General features: G+C 38.9%; 1 protein-coding gene across 3 annotated transcripts in view; it reads right to left on the reverse strand.

Moving 5' to 3' along the window:
• The window catches only part of LOC122646282 (protein SAWADEE HOMEODOMAIN HOMOLOG 2), a 54,941-nt gene extending 44,427 nt beyond the window's left edge, over window positions 1-10,514 (reverse strand). The window contains exons 1-5 of one of the 3 annotated variants that reach the window (XM_043839811.1): window positions 10,359-10,468; window positions 10,106-10,195; window positions 9,112-9,197; window positions 8,942-8,987; window positions 8,698-8,839 (exon numbers count right to left, since the gene is read on the reverse strand). In XM_043839811.1, coding sequence (XP_043695746.1) covers window positions 8,698-8,839; window positions 8,942-8,987; window positions 9,112-9,197; window positions 10,106-10,183 — 352 coding nt within the window. In that variant the 5' untranslated portion in view covers window positions 10,184-10,195; window positions 10,359-10,468. Of the gene's footprint in view, window positions 1-8,697; window positions 8,840-8,941; window positions 8,988-9,111; window positions 9,198-10,105; window positions 10,196-10,358 lie in introns of all 3 variants that reach the window. The other 2 variants (XM_043839809.1, XM_043839810.1) reach the window with 2 other exon arrangements.
• Window positions 10,515-17,738: the final 7,224 nt, after the last annotated feature.

Here is a 17,738-nt window from a genome sequence, read left to right on the forward strand (position 1 = left end):
CACACATTGTACAAGAGCCTGTCTCTTTCACTTGCAACCAATGAAGACACATTGAAATGTCTTCCCAATAAATGGTATTCCTAGATTTTGAGAGAAACCCTGGCAGAGAATCGAAGACACACTGAAATGTCTTACCCACACATATACAATAAGAATAGGACATCGCCCGGAAAATGTTCAAAGCAGCCAATTTTTGGAAGGTTGAATATGAATCTCTTATCAAATATTTTCATGGAAAAGGTACACTGTATGGCTGTACTAACACTATAACACAGAAACACAGATAATGGACCTGTATTTCCTAGACCGCCATCTAGGAAGGAATCTTCTTGACAAACACTAAGATCTAACATGTCGCAGGTCATATGAGCCAGTGTCAGCCCAAATGTGATCCATTGGCAAAACAAAGCATTTGAAAAATTCTGGATAACCAAGAGGGTTATGGGACCATGACAAGATGCATGCACATATGTGGGAAGACATGTGGTATATGACTGAATTTGAGTGAAAATTTTGACACATGGCCTATCCAGGCCATTCCCTATATATCCAACAGCCTGAATTACATACACAGCCTAGGAAACTTTTTGCCATAGATAATAAGCCTATGGGCAAAAAAATCCTCACTTTGATCCTTCAGACAATCTCAAAGGTCTTCCCTGTGTATTAGGGAATGTAACCAAGAAGAACAAATAAGATACATTGAACACTTCGAATTAGGAAATTTGACAGCAAGGGCAGTGAATCAGTTGAAAAATACAAAGAATTGAAATAATGAAAAACTCACATCAAAGCATCAATCAAGATTTCCATCTTAAAGATGGAACGATGGATTCAAGTCATGCACAAGAGGCAAAATGAACCTCTCACTTTAAACCTTTATAGACCCTCTGAGGCCTGTCTCTATGCATGTGAATGATAACCAAGAATTACAAATAAAATAGGTATGGCAAAACTGAAGTGAGGAAATCAGGCCAATAAGGACTGAGGACAGGAAATCAGTTGAAACAATAACAGTAGTAATAGAAATAATGAAAACTCACAGTCAATCAAGATTCCCTTCTTAAGACAAAAGTTTGTGCTCAGAAAACAAAAGTGTAGGCTACATTGAGAAAAGCAGAATATGGTTCACAAAACACCCATACAAAAGATGGCACAGAGAGAGAGAGAGAGAGAATATTCGAATAGATCAATTTCTCCCACCCCCTCCCTCTTCATTTAAATGCAGGACCAAGCATAAACCAGCCAAAACGAACAAAAACTTGTTAAACCATGTATGGGCCTATACAAAGAAGGGTTGTTAATGCAAATATTCCAACCTGATCCTCTACTTGGTGGAGGGCCGATTAGGAGAAGAGGGAAACCTGGAAGAAATCAGAGTTGCAGGGGAGAGAATGCATAAGAAGAAAGGGGGGGGGGGGGAGAAGAGTGCACAAACACCATACACCATGCAGGCACAACTAAACTCGATTTCAATTCATCTTTTTCAATCTATTCAACGATGGGGAGTTACACCACATATAAAGAGAAATAAAAAAAAAAAACTTCTAAAAATAAAGACTAACTGGGGAGATTCAGCGTATACCGGATAATTAGTTGAGAGGGTTGGGGAAGGAACGCAGAATATGGTTCACAAAACACCCATACAAAAGATGGCACAGAGAGAGAATTTTCGAATAGATCAATTTCTCCCACCCCCTCCCTCCTCGTTTGAATGCAGGACCAAGCATAAGCCGCTAAAACGAACAAAATATGAACAAAAACTTGTCAAACCATGTATGGGCCTATACAAAGAAGGGTTGTTAATGCAAATATTCCAACCTAATCCTCTACTTGGTGGAGCGCCAGTTAGGAGAAGAGGGAAACCTGGAAGAAATCAGAGTTGCAGGGGAGAGAACGCATAAGAAGGAGGGGGGGGAGAAGAGTGCATAAACACCACACTCCACGCAGGCACAACCAAACCCGATTTCAATTCATCTTTTTCAATCTATTCAACGATGGGGAGTTTCACCATATATAAAGAGAAATAAAAAGAATCCTAAAAAAAAGACTTAACTCTCTAACTAGGAAACTAAGAATAATTGGGAAACCAAATATCCTACATAGCTAACTTCTAAAATAAAAAGAATAAAATAAACTAAAAGAAATTATTTCCCCAAATAACATAAATTCCTAAAATGCTACTAAATTCCAAAAACTCAATCTAGACCCGGTTCATCTCCATCTGGATACTCAACTGGGTTTGGGTCGGTCCAAGGTAGTGTATTTGCATCAATTCCCCAGGTGGGGAGTTTTGTAGAATGGCAGAAATAAAATCTCAAGAGCGGGGGCTATGGGTTCCATTATCTGCAACTTGAAAAAAATCCAAAATATGAAGCTTTGGGGGTGCATCCATGACTGGAAAATCGTGGGGAAGAACAAACTCATGATGTGGAATAGCTTTCACTACACTGGAATCCGTCGTTACTTGATCCATGATCTACTCATTTTCCGTTTCCACTATTTGCATGGTTGAGGCTGTACCACTGGTGCTGCCTCTTTTGGCTTGGAACAAACATCATCAACTAAACCATGAAGAATGAATGTCTAGGGCATGTGAAAAGGCTGTAGAGTGCACAAGTTTCCATCACGATCAATGATGCCTTTTCGTTCTTCTAGCCATTCACGACCCAATTTACTAACACGCCGAGGAGAATTAAACACTTCACAATGAGCACTATCACAATAATAAGAAACGGAGAATTCAACGAATAATAATCTTCAAAGTGAATAATGATCTGGTCGTTCTTTGATAACATCTCTACCACAGATTGTGAGACAAAATTATGGCTTTGCCCTGCATCAATAAACAACATAACAAGCTTTCCATTGGCAAACACACTCTAAATTTGAACACAAAAGGGTCCATGGCCAGGTTAGTAATTAAAGGAACCTTAAAGGGTTACGAAGGCAAACCAAAGAATGGATATGAAGGGTAATACAAATTAAAGACTAGGGACCTAGTGGGAACAAAATAAATTAAAGGGGATGAGGTGATAAGAGAGAAAGACAAGGGTATTATGGGTAACTAAAAAAATAGGAAACATAAAGAACCGTGAGAGGAAGGGGTATACTTGGAAGAACATGAGAATAAGAGTTTTAAATGAGATATAGTGGGGCAGGGGCACTATTGGAAGAAAACAGAAAATAAAAGTTACAATGGAAAGGGAGACGTGAAAAGGGTGGGGGAAAACCAGAAAAGGAAAGTTTCGAGTGAGGGTTACAATAGAATAGACTTATCGTTTTGAAGGGCCATAGCCACAGAAGACGTAACTGTATCTCCTATCAATGGTCAAGCAGCAGAGCCCGGAAGAGAAGGATGGCAGAAATATCGGAGAAAATGTAGGACATCAGCACAACCAGAGGCGGGACTTCAACTTCGACAAGGATCAGGAACTACCACTTCGAAGATGGCGGTGATATCATCACTGCCGCAGAGAATCCAGGAGGCCAGCGGTTGCAGTGTTTGAAACAGACTAGGAGACCTTCAGGGCATGGCGGAAACCCAAGGACGGTGTCGCGGTTGGAGCTCTGAAACAGGTATGCACAGCCTCTCTCTCTCTCTCTCTCTCAGGTTGGGGTTCTGCTAAGGGAATCAAAAGGGATGGGATTTGTTTGTCGATGGGAATCACAGGGGTGGGATGTTGATTCGGTTGCTCTGTTTTAAACAGAGGCGATTTTTTTTTTTGGGGGGTTCACTGTTACAGTGTGGAAGAAGGGAAAGGGAAGGTGGGTGGGTTGGTTTTTGCCAAGATGGGGGAATGGGGAGGGGTGGTCGTTGGAGTCAAACGTGTATTTTTTTTTTCACTGGTGCTGATCGCAGAACAGTAATGGAAGGAAGATTAGGGAAGGAGAATGAGATGAGAGATGGACAGGGAAGGAGATGGGGATCCTTCGTCTCTGATACAATTTGGTGGAGGGCCGGTTACGACAAGAGGGAAACCTGGAAGAAGAAGGGGGGGGAGAAGAGTGCACAAATACCACACGCCGTGCAGGCACAACCAAACTCGATTTCGATTCATCTTTTTCAATCTATTCAACAATGGGGAGTTACACCATATATAAAGAGAAATAAAAAGACTCGTACAAATAAAGACCAACTTTCTAACTAGGAAACTAAGAACAATTTGGAAACCAAATATCCTACGTAGCTAACTTCTAAAATAAAGAGAAAAAAAAAAAACTAAAAGACATTATTTCCCCAAATAAAATAAATTCCTAAAATTCTACTAAATTCCAAAAACTCAATCTGGACCCGGTTCATCTCCATCTGGATACACAACTGGGTTTGGGTTGGTCCAAGAGAGTGTACCTGCATCACTAGTATGCAGAAAATTTTGTTATAAAGACGAAGATTCAAGGATCAGTGGATCACCAACAAAGTGGCAAGAAAATGAGCAAAGAGCATTAGCAGAAACCTGGGAGAGTACCATTTGCTCAAGCAATAAGGGACTGCGCATTAGTAACCCAAACAAATTTTGGACCAGAGAGGCAATCCTAGCTCATTTTAGTTAAAGATCAGAATCGGACAATCTGGATCTGATCCGGACTAGAATCAGTCAGGGCCAATCTGATACCGGATCCCAATCTCCAAAACCTTGACAGTGATTTCACATGTAGAAAACAAATTCCCTTGCATTAACCCATGAGAACATAGGTTTTCTCCTAGCTTAGTCAACAACTACTAAATAAATACAAAAAATTGCATCCATATTAAATCACAGATTTGCAAAGGTAAATAGTACCTCCACCCCAACAGAATAGTATTACGCATTCTACTGTTGCGCTATGCCAACTACTAGCTAAATATGGTTCTAGAATGCCTTTGAATTCCACAAAGCAATCGATCAGCAAATGCACATGATGTTAGATAGGCAGTGCCAATACATCTCACCTATACACTGGACTCACCCCGTATCAAATGGGTCCCACTGTACTGGTAGGATCCAAGTTGTCCATAAAAGGTGTCATGCCGGCGGTCCCCATTACTATATACTAAATCAGAATGTTCTTACATGTTGTCACTTGGCTTACATCTTCCATTTTCTGTCTGTCTCCATAGCAAAACACTCCCCGCTCCAATTTTTTTTTAAATAAATAATGTCACCCATCTAACCTGTCCACCAGACTGCAAATCTAGTTAGCTCTACTATCTCGCAATTAATTGTGAATTTAATTAATCCCAAATTCCCAATCCCTAACGATAAATTAAAAGCAAACAGTGGCGCAATGCCTGTTGCACCAAAGCTGGCATTAGCCCAACAACAACTCTAATTCAAGTCCATAGACTTAGGTCCCGTAGGTTCCACTCAAGAGTTGTGACTTTAACCCAGGGGGAAAAACAAAAGCAATTGGCAAATTTTGTATATGAGAATTTCTTCTCGTACAATTCAAGTGGAAACACACAAATACTGGTTGCAACGGATATGTAATAGAAAGTTTTCAACCTCTTAGTCCCTTTATTTTACCCTTTATGAAATCGCCGAATTTTTTTCAATCCAATAAGATGGTTTTCGCAGGCAAATATTTACTCTTCCAATATCTGTTTTATTTGTAGAGCCACCCCACGACCTCTCAGAGTAAATGAATTGCTTCCAGGTTCGTTCCACTATCTTATTTTAAATCCGATGGTCAAAGACGACTGGGAAATAAGATCTACAGTTAGAACAAAAAGTGCTCCTTAAGACAGTTACATTTTATCTGCACTTGAGCCCCTTCATCTGAAACTCCATTGGCAAGTTCCCTCAAGTGCATGAATTCCAAAAGCAACACCCTTGATGGACAAAACCTTCCATCTTGATCGATGGGAGCAATTTCAAAGTGGAAACCCCCCCCCTTCAATCCGACGTTTGCATTGATATTCAAAACCCTTGCACTCAATTAAATGGTCAACCACACTCATCCAGAGTAAAAAATTGTGGGTCAGTGTGTCAATACATGCCCCTGGTATCCTCAGGTTTAAGTTCCAAAATCTAAATGAAGGGCTCGCTTAAATGACAGGATCAGCAACCACTGCTGTTCACAGCAACCCTTGCACAATCACAAGATCTTAATATGGATATGTCAAAGCATGTCTCTGGTAATCTGGTAAACAGGCGATCCAAGGCATTGCAGGGGGGGGCCTGGACGCCTAGGTGCCATATTGTAGAAGGGGTTCAACTAAGAACCACTCTACAGTAGGATCGATAATAGTTGCAGCAGATTATCAATAATAGAAGCAAATCAGAATTAGAAGGTAAACACCAAAATAGAAGGTAAAGTATACTAAGTAAACCAGCCAGCAGTTTGGTGTCAAACTGGGATCGAAGGAAGGTCTGGCAGAAATAAGAAACCTCTAAAAATTCCAGTCAGGTCTGACCAATGACTGCAGAAATATGAAGGCCAGAAGTTACAGCAGCAGAGACTAGGAACTGATGCAGCCGCAGGTGTAGGAAGTGGCCTTCTTTGTCTCAGAACAGCAACAGCAGGACTTCTTCTTGTTTTTTATGCTTTTTAAGTCTTCACAGATGTAACTGCAGCAGTGGTTTGCACTCTCACAGCAATAGTAACAGCAGGGGATCAACTGAAGTAGAAGGAAGAAGATAGAAGGGGATAGGGGTTTCGGCTCTCTCAGCCCTTCATCCTCTCACCAGGACTTAACATTGCACAAAAGCAACTTCATTCATCTATTCAAATCGTTAGGGGGCTCCTAAGAGCTCATACATATTTATAGGCAGCTATTGCTTGCCTTACAAGTTAGAGGAAATTAGAAACTTACAAGAAAAGGAAACAAACTTAAAATAGAAACTTAAGCCTACTTTCTAAATCTGAAATTAGAAATTAAACAGAGCTAAGGTTGCTTAATATACACCACAAAACATCCAAGAGAATAATTCTAAAATAGAAACAAAACTGAACTCCTAAATTCCTCAAGCATACACAAAATTGACTCTTCTCATAAAGCCTCCATGCAATCTGGTCTTGGGCCCCACAGGATCTCCTAGTAATATTCCCACCAAGGAAAATATGGGGTTGTGACACTGTTCACGTGAACAGTGTTTTGGTCTTTTCTTCTTCATGTTTTGATCTACAGCACGCTGCCTTGACAACTATGATCCAGGGTTAGAGTTCCAAAATCTTAATATGGGAAAGGCGCACGTAAACGACAGAATCGGAAACCTCTACTGTGCACAGCAACCCCTACACAATGAGTTCCATTGGTTTTTCTTGCATTTTACAACCCCACCCTTTTCTGTCGGGGACGAATGTGCAACCACAAGGAAGAAACCAAGCAATCTCACACAACACGAGGAATTTAACATGGTTCAGCACAAATGCCTACATCCACCCGAGATAACCAGAGATATTTCACTATACTAGAAAAAAAAATATCTCTACACCACTCTCCACCTCACAATATGATCTCTCTTGCTTGTATTTAGGGTTTTCCTCACAGATACAATATAGAGGAAACCCTAAAACCCTAACCCCACACAATTACAATCATAGTTGTCAAGGCATCGACAAAGCGTCGCCTAGGCATCCAAACGCCTTGACCAACTTGGTCGCCTAGGCGGACACCTTTCTCGCATGAATGGTGTCACCTTGAGTTTGAACCCTCTCTAGCGCCTTGGTTCGCCTAGAAGCCGTGACAACTATGATTACAATTTTACCCCCTTAATGTAATGGACCCAAACCCGACCCAATTACAAATACAAGCCCAATAATAAATATATGGACCATAGAATACAAGACACACCAAACCCCAACATTTTATGCTTATGTGAAAGATGGGGTTCAGTGCATTCTAATTCAAACATCACTGGCAATAAAAATGAAGATAATTGAGCAATGGGGCTGGCCATGTTCAAAGGAGACCTTTGGATGCTCCAGTATGGAGGAGTGATTTGATTCAGATTGAAAGAACTAAAAGAGCCCGGGGCAGACCTAAAATAACCTTATGAGAAGCGGTGAGGAAAGACATGCATAGCTTAGGCCTTGTATCAAGTATGACCTCGAATAGAGCTAATTGAAGGCCAAAAATGTAGCCAGCCCCATTTAGTTGGGATAAGGCCGAGTTGTTGTTGTGGTAATTGAGCAATGGGGTTGCATGGACATATCTGGAACTGTTTGAAACAAGTCGGAGAGAGAATGTTTTGTGATGAAAGAGAGTGAAGGAACAAGGTTCCTTCTCTATACAATCAATCTTCCAGAACAAATAACCATTGGATTTAAAACCCCGTCTTCAAAAACAACTAACTGGTCATTTCCCCTTTTCCAGGTTCAGATTATCATCTTTTAAACAAAACCTACAGTAGGATTTAAGAACCTTACATTCCGGCTTGACCATGGTATTATTTCTCTATATAGAGGACATTGCCTGCAATTCCGTCAACTTTGTTATACTAAGATCAACATTACTATTTCATCAAATTTACACTATTAGCAGTCTAATGGTGACACAATTTTTCCTTGGAGCAGTAACTAGCCACATTAGATGATAACCAAGTAAAGATCAACTCAATCAATCAAAATGAAAAGATTTTAGGCACAACAGAAGCAATTACATTTATCAAATAGGAATGGTTGACCTAAGAACCCCCCCCCCCCCAAAAAAATATTAAATCCAAAGGCCTTGTAGCATATAACAGAGATAAATCCTATTAAACTTATCACTACCTGAAGGAGCAGGTAAAGATTGAGTAACATTTCTCACTTGACCCGAATCATCTCGAGGCATAGGTGAAATACTCAGCTTCACAGGAGACTTAATCAATTTTGCCCTTTGTGCATACCTTCTGTTTTGGAACCAATTCCATACCTGTAATAAAATTACGCAGAAGAACGTAAAAATTTCTGAACTTTCCCCTTCTCTAATCAATCTGGAGTCATACTTCAGAGATATAACCAAAAAATGACAAACCTGCTTTGGTTGCACAATAATCTTCCCAGCTCTCTCGGCTGACGCACTACAACAATAGGCAACATGTTACCTTATCCATTTCTAATGCCATTGTGGCAATACTAAGTATTTCCAGCGCTAAAATGTGAAATCTCTTAGAGAAAGCAACAAAATCACATGGTAATAAAAACCTGAACTTCTCCGCAAGAGAACAAAGTACTTCACGACCTGGTATTGCATTATTGATTTCTTGCAGACAAGCTTCCATTTCCACCACCTTGTATACAAACCAATATAAGATTGTAGCATGAAATTATGAAAATGTGTAGTGATCCACTGAACATATCAAGCATGGAAGCAGGATGCAGTGATCAACAATTTTTATGGTCAAGAGGAAACATAAAATCATAAGCAAAACAAGTAAAGATGTATGCAAACTCAACTAGAAGCCAACATAGAATACATTGATATTGAAATCGACCAGAAGGATATTCTCTTGGATACTCCCATCAATTACTTTACCTCAGATGGGAAACAATTGGAAGTGGAAAAATTGTGACAGATTTTTTTTTTTCATGAAAGAGCAATATCATTGTTGCCTTAGCATAAATAGTCAAGCATGCATGTTATAAAGAATAGACAACACATCATAATGACAAAGCATTAGATATAGAATTTCCTTCGACTAAGGATAATATTTTGTGAATTTACTCCAGGGCCAATAAATTTTCTATTTATTTTCTTCAATGGATATTAGATAAGTGCCTTAGGTTTTCTCCGAACCAGATTTTCAACCAGAGAGAAGAATCCGTTGCTTAAGGCAGATTCTTCTTCTCCAGATTGAACTGTAAAATGGGAACCACAAATAGTTCCTGTCAAAAGCATAATAAATGAAATTAGAACATAAAACTTGCAGACCAAACAAAAAATAATAATACCACGCATAAAACCCCCCATGATACGATGTGTAATTTACCTTTTTTTTCTTCTTTGATTTGATTCCCACATGATACCACTGCGACCCAACATGTTTTCGTGATAATGTAAAAGGAAATATAGTGACGAAACACAATTTAAAGTTTCAAGGTTTAAATCAAAAGGGAGTGCGAAGAAGGGAAATGCAAATAATAGTCGAACGAAGAGACTGAATAAAAAAACCCAGAAATATAATTTCCAAATGAGAACCACAAAAATCTCAAACTTCGACTGCATGAACACGATCAAACCCTCGAATACTACAGACCAGTTAACCCAATACATCATACATGATTATTACTGAAAGCAGAGAAACAAAATCAAAAAACACAGCAACCCACTTGAAATTTTTTAGTTCTAACACGAAAAGAAGCGAAGCCAAAGCCAAAAATTTACCTTCAACGAAAAATAGAGAGAGGGAGAAGTAGATTGGGGGAGGGAGGGGGGGGGGGGGGACTGTTACCTCATTCGAAGTGAAGCGAAAAGCTGTGCCTCCGCTGTGTGGAGGTCTACCCATTAAGTCCTATATTGAAGAGTTTCCTCAAGAATCTGAAAATAAGTCTTTGAATGGGAATATCTGTCTATGCCTTCTACACCTAAGAGCAACAAATTAAATACAGTTACATGTGAAACAAACAAAATGTTCAAAGGAGAGAGAGACTGACTAACAGGAAGTCCCTCTTTCCTCTTTTTACGTCATTGGGTGTTGTGGAGTGGCGGAGTGATGCTGTTGTGGTCTTAGACTCTTAGCATCGGCGGTATCGAGTATCAACAGAAACGAGGGAAGGCATTTTGCTTTGGCCTTCGGGTCCTCAACAGGAGAGGAAACAAGTGGGGCCCGCATGAATGCTGACGTGTTTGGGATGCATTCGCATTCGTAGAACTGAACGATAAAATGTATGGATATTAATTAATAAGGGTGTAAATCGGTCCAGAACCGAGTTTCGGTTCAGTTTCAAAGAGTATTAGTGTAATCTAGATCCATACCAAGTCTCGCTTTAATACTGAAATTTGATACTCATACCGAACTTGTATGGTTCCGATTTAGTTCCAGCTCCAATTTGGTTTCAAAATTCGATTTCTACACCGTTTTGATCCGGGTCATGTACTTGCAAATGCACATGTGGACCTTTGTTAGGTGACACAAAAATAGAAACAGAACGAGATATAGTGAGAGAGATAAAAGAATTGCATTTCTTTTTTATTCAAACAATTAAGGGTTAATTCAATGCTATCGTGTGTGTGTGTGAGAGAAAGAAAGGGATGTGTTGTAGGACTCCATAAGGTCGTGGTTGGTCGTGTAAATCGTTTGAATGTATGTCACCAAAATCGTGATTCTTTTTTTATTAAACTGTTCGGTTGCCTTAAAGAAAGTGATCCGAAGGAATTAGAGGAGAAGCACCCAAAATCACTATTTCTTAAGAAAAAGTGATTCATTTGGGCCCCGTTTGTTTAGCAGAATAGTTTGCAAGGGGTGGGAAAGTTGTGGTAAAATGCTGACATGGCATTGCAACAATCCTACCCCAGGCTGTTTGTTTGCTAGGGGTTGGGAATGTTGAGATAAAAATTTTTATCACCTCCAATTCGTTGCTTGCTCCAATTTCCTCCAATCCCTCGCATAGGAGTAGAAATGACCACTCTACCCCACCTTGGGCGCTGTGTTCGGGCAGGGGATAAGGTGGTCTTTTTCACTCCTATGTGAGGGATTGAAGGGAATTGGAGCGTGTGGGAATTGGAGGTGATAACGATTGGTTGAGATAATGGAGGGAACTTAATCATTATCATTGTCTGCTGACATTGCATTGCAAATCCTATAATTTTCCCACTCCTTGGCTTTACAAAGTCCTACGAAATACATGGGATTTTGCAACTTTCCCATGGAATGCTACAGTAATCCATCAATTCTTTACTTTTCCAAACACATGGGACCCACCCATCAGTAATCCCATATCTCTCCCACCCCATAAATCCCTCTAAACAAATGGGGCCTTGTGGATTCTAGGCAAGAGGTGATCTCACATCTGAATGACCTGCTTCTACCCTAGGTATAAAAAGAAGCGAATCACCTGTTTCATTTGGCATGATAATGAATCCACTGACAATCTTTCTATGGAATCACCACCAAAATCGATAGATGCACCAAAAGATTTACGCAACTAAACACAACCTAAGCCATCTCATACACAATGTTTATATTCCAAAAGAAATCATATTACATGAAAAAACTATACATATTAGCTATCTTCAATTTCATGATTTCATTGAACCTCCTCATGCACGCAAGACCATCATTAAAGCCATCCATGATATGAATAAACAATAGAGATGACTTTTCCACCATTGAAAAGGTTTTAAAAACCGGAATCAGAGATCTGAATCAGCTTAAATTGGTCCTATCCGAACAATTCTAGTTTATTTTATGTTAGAGAAGGGATAGGCTATGGGATCTGAAATCGGCTTTAGAATCGGTCTGAACCAACTTTTATTTAAAGAAAATGACTTAGAATCGAGATAAATTAATGTCCGCGCTGATCTGATTCTGTTCCAGTGTGATTACTGATACAAAGCATCTAGGATAGGGATCAATGACCGCATGCATGTTATGTTATGTTATGTTATTTTAGAACAGGAAAAAATGTTAGTCCTAAAGCATGCAAACCTTATATTCAGATAATTTCAACGAAAACTACATTTCATGGGCAAGTTTGCAAGATGGAAAGAGAGGAACCTGAACGCATAGAGTACTGCGAGATGAGTTTTCCCAAACCTATCAAGCGTTAATGATCACATGATCATTTCACCCCGACCCCCCAAAAAAAATGATCACAGGATCAGCAAAAAAGGTCAATTACAAACCGTTCTTGGGAAGCAAAACCTTTGTGGATTAATGGAAGAAAACATAATGCGAGGGGAAAGAAAATTCAAACGTTTCTCACCAGAATTCCCCAAAAGCTTTTGTTATCTCTAGAGTTTCGATTCCACCTTCAAAATCAAAAGAACATTAAGTAGAAGTGAAAAACAAAAGTTTAAATAAACTAAATCACTCAACAACCCAGATGCAAACAAATATTAGCAAAATATAATGTCTTAGAGATACTCACCATGGCCCTAGCTTCCCGTCCTGATCCGAATCATGGATGGACTTCCTCTATACGCAAACACAAATTTAGCATTAGATTTGAGGAATAAAAAAGTTTGACAATAACATCAGGCATTTCCACTTTTCTGCCCTTGAGCGGCTCTGTTGATGATCAGAAATCCCACCTAACTCTATCACAAAACCAACACAAAAAACCTTTCATTTGGTTGTAATCTGTCATTATTGTCTTATCTTTTATTCTTTCCAAATGGTCTAAAGAAAGGCTCCCAACAATCTTGGAATCCTTGTTAGCTGATTCCAAGAATAATGTTAAATCTGAGAGGTGGCCGATGGCCCTTAAACCATCTCCTCAGCATCAGGATATCCAAGACCATGGTGGAAGTGTGGAATTGGGTTGAAAAAGAAAGAATTAATAAAGAAGTCAAGATCGATCAAGCTCTTAGACTTGGAGATTTAGAACCTCCTCCTCCTAAATACGAATGCTTCTACAAACTACCTTCCAATGCATCTAGTGTTGTTGTTACTCCACAAGTGCTAGCGATCGAGATCCTTAGCCAAAATATATGAAGCCTACAAGCATGAAAAAGAAAAAGAGCGTTCATAGGTTAGTCCTTTCGTTTATCGAGCTAGTTGTCCAACAAAGATTTTGATTCCTAACTCAGGTAGTGGAAGGAATTCCAATATGAGCCTGAGTCTTTACTCATTGGAAGGAATTATGCACTCCATCAATTGAGAATTATGAGAGAGAGAGAGAGAGAGAGAGAGAGAAGATTTTATTTCCAAATAATTAGGATAAGATGATGTTAAAGCATGGATAAGAAGAAGAAGAGAGACACAGTGAGATGGGAAAAGAGAATATTTTGTTTACTAATGAATAAAGGTCTCTTTGGTATGATTTGTATATGTATTTATCTTATTAATTTCTATTTTTACATGTGTTTGGTATAATTTATAATGCTCATTTATAACAGGGAGGTAGACGTGAATAGGAAGGGGGAGAACCCGGAGAAGAGAGAGGGGAGATTTTGTTTCTTACTAAATATGAAAGAAGGGAGAGAAATAATAGGATATACTCATAAAATTATGAGAGAATGGAGGGGAGAAATCATGAGAGAGAGAGAGGGGGGGGGGAAGAAAGAAGGTTTTGTTTCCTAATAAATAGGATGAGAGGTTCCTAATATTTATGATAGGAGGGAGAGTTATACAGTAGGATATACTCATCCAATATAATTATGAGAGAGAATGGAGGCTACGTGAAGGAGAGTTGGTTATGTGAAATGGGAAGAGGAAGAGGAAGAGAGAGAGAGAGAGAGAGAGAGAGAGAGAGTTATAATAGGGATTCGATGGATCCCAAGAAGAAGAAGAATGTATTTGAGTTAAAAAAAAATAATAATAATAAGGAAAAAGGCTAATAATAAAGAATAAGGGTATCAAAGATTTCGAAAATATAAGAAAGAATGACATGTAGGATAAATAAAGGAAGATGGTGTTTAAAAAGAAAATAAAGGTAACACAGTCAATTCCTTACTTATTTGCAATTACAATGGGATATCATACAGAGAGAGATAAGAAAGAAATAAAATCTCCTAAGGAGAGGGGATTTCTTTTTTCTTTTTACCGTAAGTTGGCAGATTTCTAACTAAGGTTGAGAAGAGAGAGAAAAGAAATAGATAATGGGAAGAGACAAAAGATCTCTAGGAGAGAGACGTGGAATGGGAATAAAAAATGTAGAGTTCCCTTAAATTGAAATGAACTTTTTAATTTATTATTTATTATAAAAAGTTAAGAGTAAGGGTACTAATGTACTATGAATCTCTAAAAAATAGAAAGGAGAGAGAACAATTATAGTAAGAGAAAGGTTATTTAAATAAACAAGAAGGATAAAACAGTCAAGAAAAAGATTTGCCACAAACATGAGTTCGTGCTTTTATATAATAATAATAATAATAATATAGTATGATATTGTATAATATAGTAGTATTATAAAATCTAATACTAATACTAGTAAAATAAATGGCCAACCTGAAGTATCAGTTATTTCTCTTATGTCTTGTTGTGGAAGGATTTTTCATGACACTACTTTCTGTCCCTCTCTGAGAGGTTCATTGAACCCTAATCTCCCCCCTTTAGAATTTTTTGACCATGCTCTCACCACACCCTTAATGGTCAATCACACCTCTGGGATTATAGGTGCAGGATGTCCATGCACTAATACTTCTTCATCATCTTCTGAGATGATTTTGTCTACCCCTATTCGTCCGACCTCAATTGAAGGAGGAACTCCCTCTAATGCCCCTACCATCCTGGGGACGGAACAGATGTCAAACCCCCTCATCATCGGACATGGAGTAGGAGCAATACCCTTCAACAACAAAATACGGAGCTACTACTAAAGATGACATCTTTCCCTCTGAGTTATTTGGGAATTTGACTACTGAACCAATCTCTGCATTCTTCTTTCGGAGGATCTGCACTTGGGAACAATGATAAGCATGAATGACTCTGTGCTTCTGCCGTTTCAACTAACACCGGAGGGGACCAATGATATCAATCAAGTTCCTATTGGTTTATCTGGCGGGTTCTCCATCTTGGGGTTTCTGTGGTTGATGCTCAATGTATTACAATCCACCAATACTTCTATGGTAACGATGCTTCAGTCTCTAATACAGTCTATTGGTGTTGTCGGATTGAATGGCAAGGTAGACGTCTTTCAAGGGAACTCGAGCCTATCCCCTTGTCTCAAAAAAGGAAGTTTCTTTACAGTGCACAAGCCTCTCATGTTCAATCTGACTTTGACAGCATTAGGCATTTCATGTCTCACTCATTTGAGAAGTCCACTGACCCCAAATCTTTGCTTTCTCTTGTGAAGGATTGGTTCTGAATTGTCAATTTCTAAGTCTGAGGGTTTCTCGTTGAATGATCCTTATTTGAGCAATCCTGCTCCCTATACGGTGTACGGAGAGGACGATCCTCCCACTCCAATCCGGGTAATTCCTTCCCTGTTGAGTAACAACTTTCTCAATTATTTTATTATGTTCTTCGCTATATTGCTTAGTATTTCCTTAAATTTGTTTCTTTTGAATCACAAAGCTTCTAAATGTATGTTCATCCCCCAAAGGTGTGCCTATGTTTAATTCGCTTTTTCATATCTTCCATGTGATTTATTATCTGCTAATTCCCCTTTTCCTCTGTGGTGGTCTGCTCCTATTGTCATTTTTTACCTGATATTATTCTCCTGGAATGTAAGAGGCCTTAATAGCCCCTTAACAAAAAAAAAAAAATGTCTTTTATATCATGTAAAGAAAATAAGGTCATATTTGTTATTTATATGTGAAACAAAGTGCAAAGATCACAATAGAGTTAACTTTCCATCATTAAAGAATCATATTGATTCTATTGCTTATATTAACAGTAAAGGATCAAAGGGCTACAAAGGAAGGTTGTGGGTTTAGCAGCTACCCATCTTAGTTTCACTAATATCATCACCAGTTTTGCATTTATTGCACTATTTCTAGTAGATCCATGCTTTGACGAATCATGTGTAATTTTCATGTATGCTCCCCCCTCATCCTAACTTGCGCGGTGCTATTTGGAATGAACTTTCCTTGTTTCTCTCTTCTCTTTAACGTATGTTCATCATCATAGGAGATTTCAATGAAATCCTTTTAGCCTCTGATAAACTTGGTGGATCCTCTATCCACCCCTCCCCATCATCCCTATCTCTTCTTTCCCTAATGTCCTAATTTTCCTTGGAGAATATTAATCTCCCGATTCATGTTTCACTTGGTCCAACAAGCACAAACCTCCCAAATTAATTAAGGAATGTCTTGATAGGACCTTGGCCTCCCCAGTCTGGCTGTCATGTTTCCCTTGGATCCCTCTTAGTAAGCTCCCCTCCCTGGGGTCAGACCATAACCCAATTTTTCTACGTACATGCTCAAATCATACTTCTTTCAAGAAATTATTTCACTTCCAACATGCTTGGACACACCACCCTGACTTTGCTCCATCCTGCACCTCTAAATGGAAGGACCTAGTTGGTGACAACTTTCCCTCCAAACTCTCTAGCCTTGGCTGACTTCTTTCGGCATGGAACAAAACTATTTTTGGGCATATTGATCTTCTAAGATCGAACTATTTTGACCAATTTGCCTTACTAGAAGTTAATTCTAGGTCACCTGAGCATTCTAAGGACTTGATGCGTATTGCATCTAACTTAAAGTAGATCTTTTTTTGCAGAAGAAGCCTTTTGGCTTCAGAAAAAGCATTATCATACTGTTACAATATCAAACTTCGAAGGCACCATATTAATTTTAACCTAAATAATAACGGTGAAAAGATTGATGATCCGAGGGGTATTCCCATGTATTTATTGACCATCTCAGTGGCATCTTCACAACCACCAACCAACTTGATTCTAGCTTTATAGAATGCCTTTTCCATCCCTACATCCTTGACTTAGATGAGATTAAGCATGTTGTCTTCTCCATTGAGCCTTTCAAGGCTCTCGACATAAATGGGTATCAAGCATGTTTTTACCAAAATTTTTGGGACCTCATTTGCAATGATGTTTTAATGTTTGTTCAAAATTTTTTCTCTTCCTTCTCCTTCCCCCCAGGTTGCAATCATCCTCTCATTTGCCTTATTCCACAAAAAAAAAAAAAAAGACAATGCAATTAGGATAGCAAATTTCAGACCCATACGCTTATGCAATGTATCATACAAGATCATAGCTAACTGCCT

The sequence above is a fragment of the Telopea speciosissima genome, chromosome 11 (assembly GCF_018873765.1).
Source record: "Telopea speciosissima isolate NSW1024214 ecotype Mountain lineage chromosome 11, Tspe_v1, whole genome shotgun sequence".
NCBI lineage: Eukaryota > Viridiplantae > Streptophyta > Magnoliopsida > Proteales > Proteaceae > Telopea > Telopea speciosissima.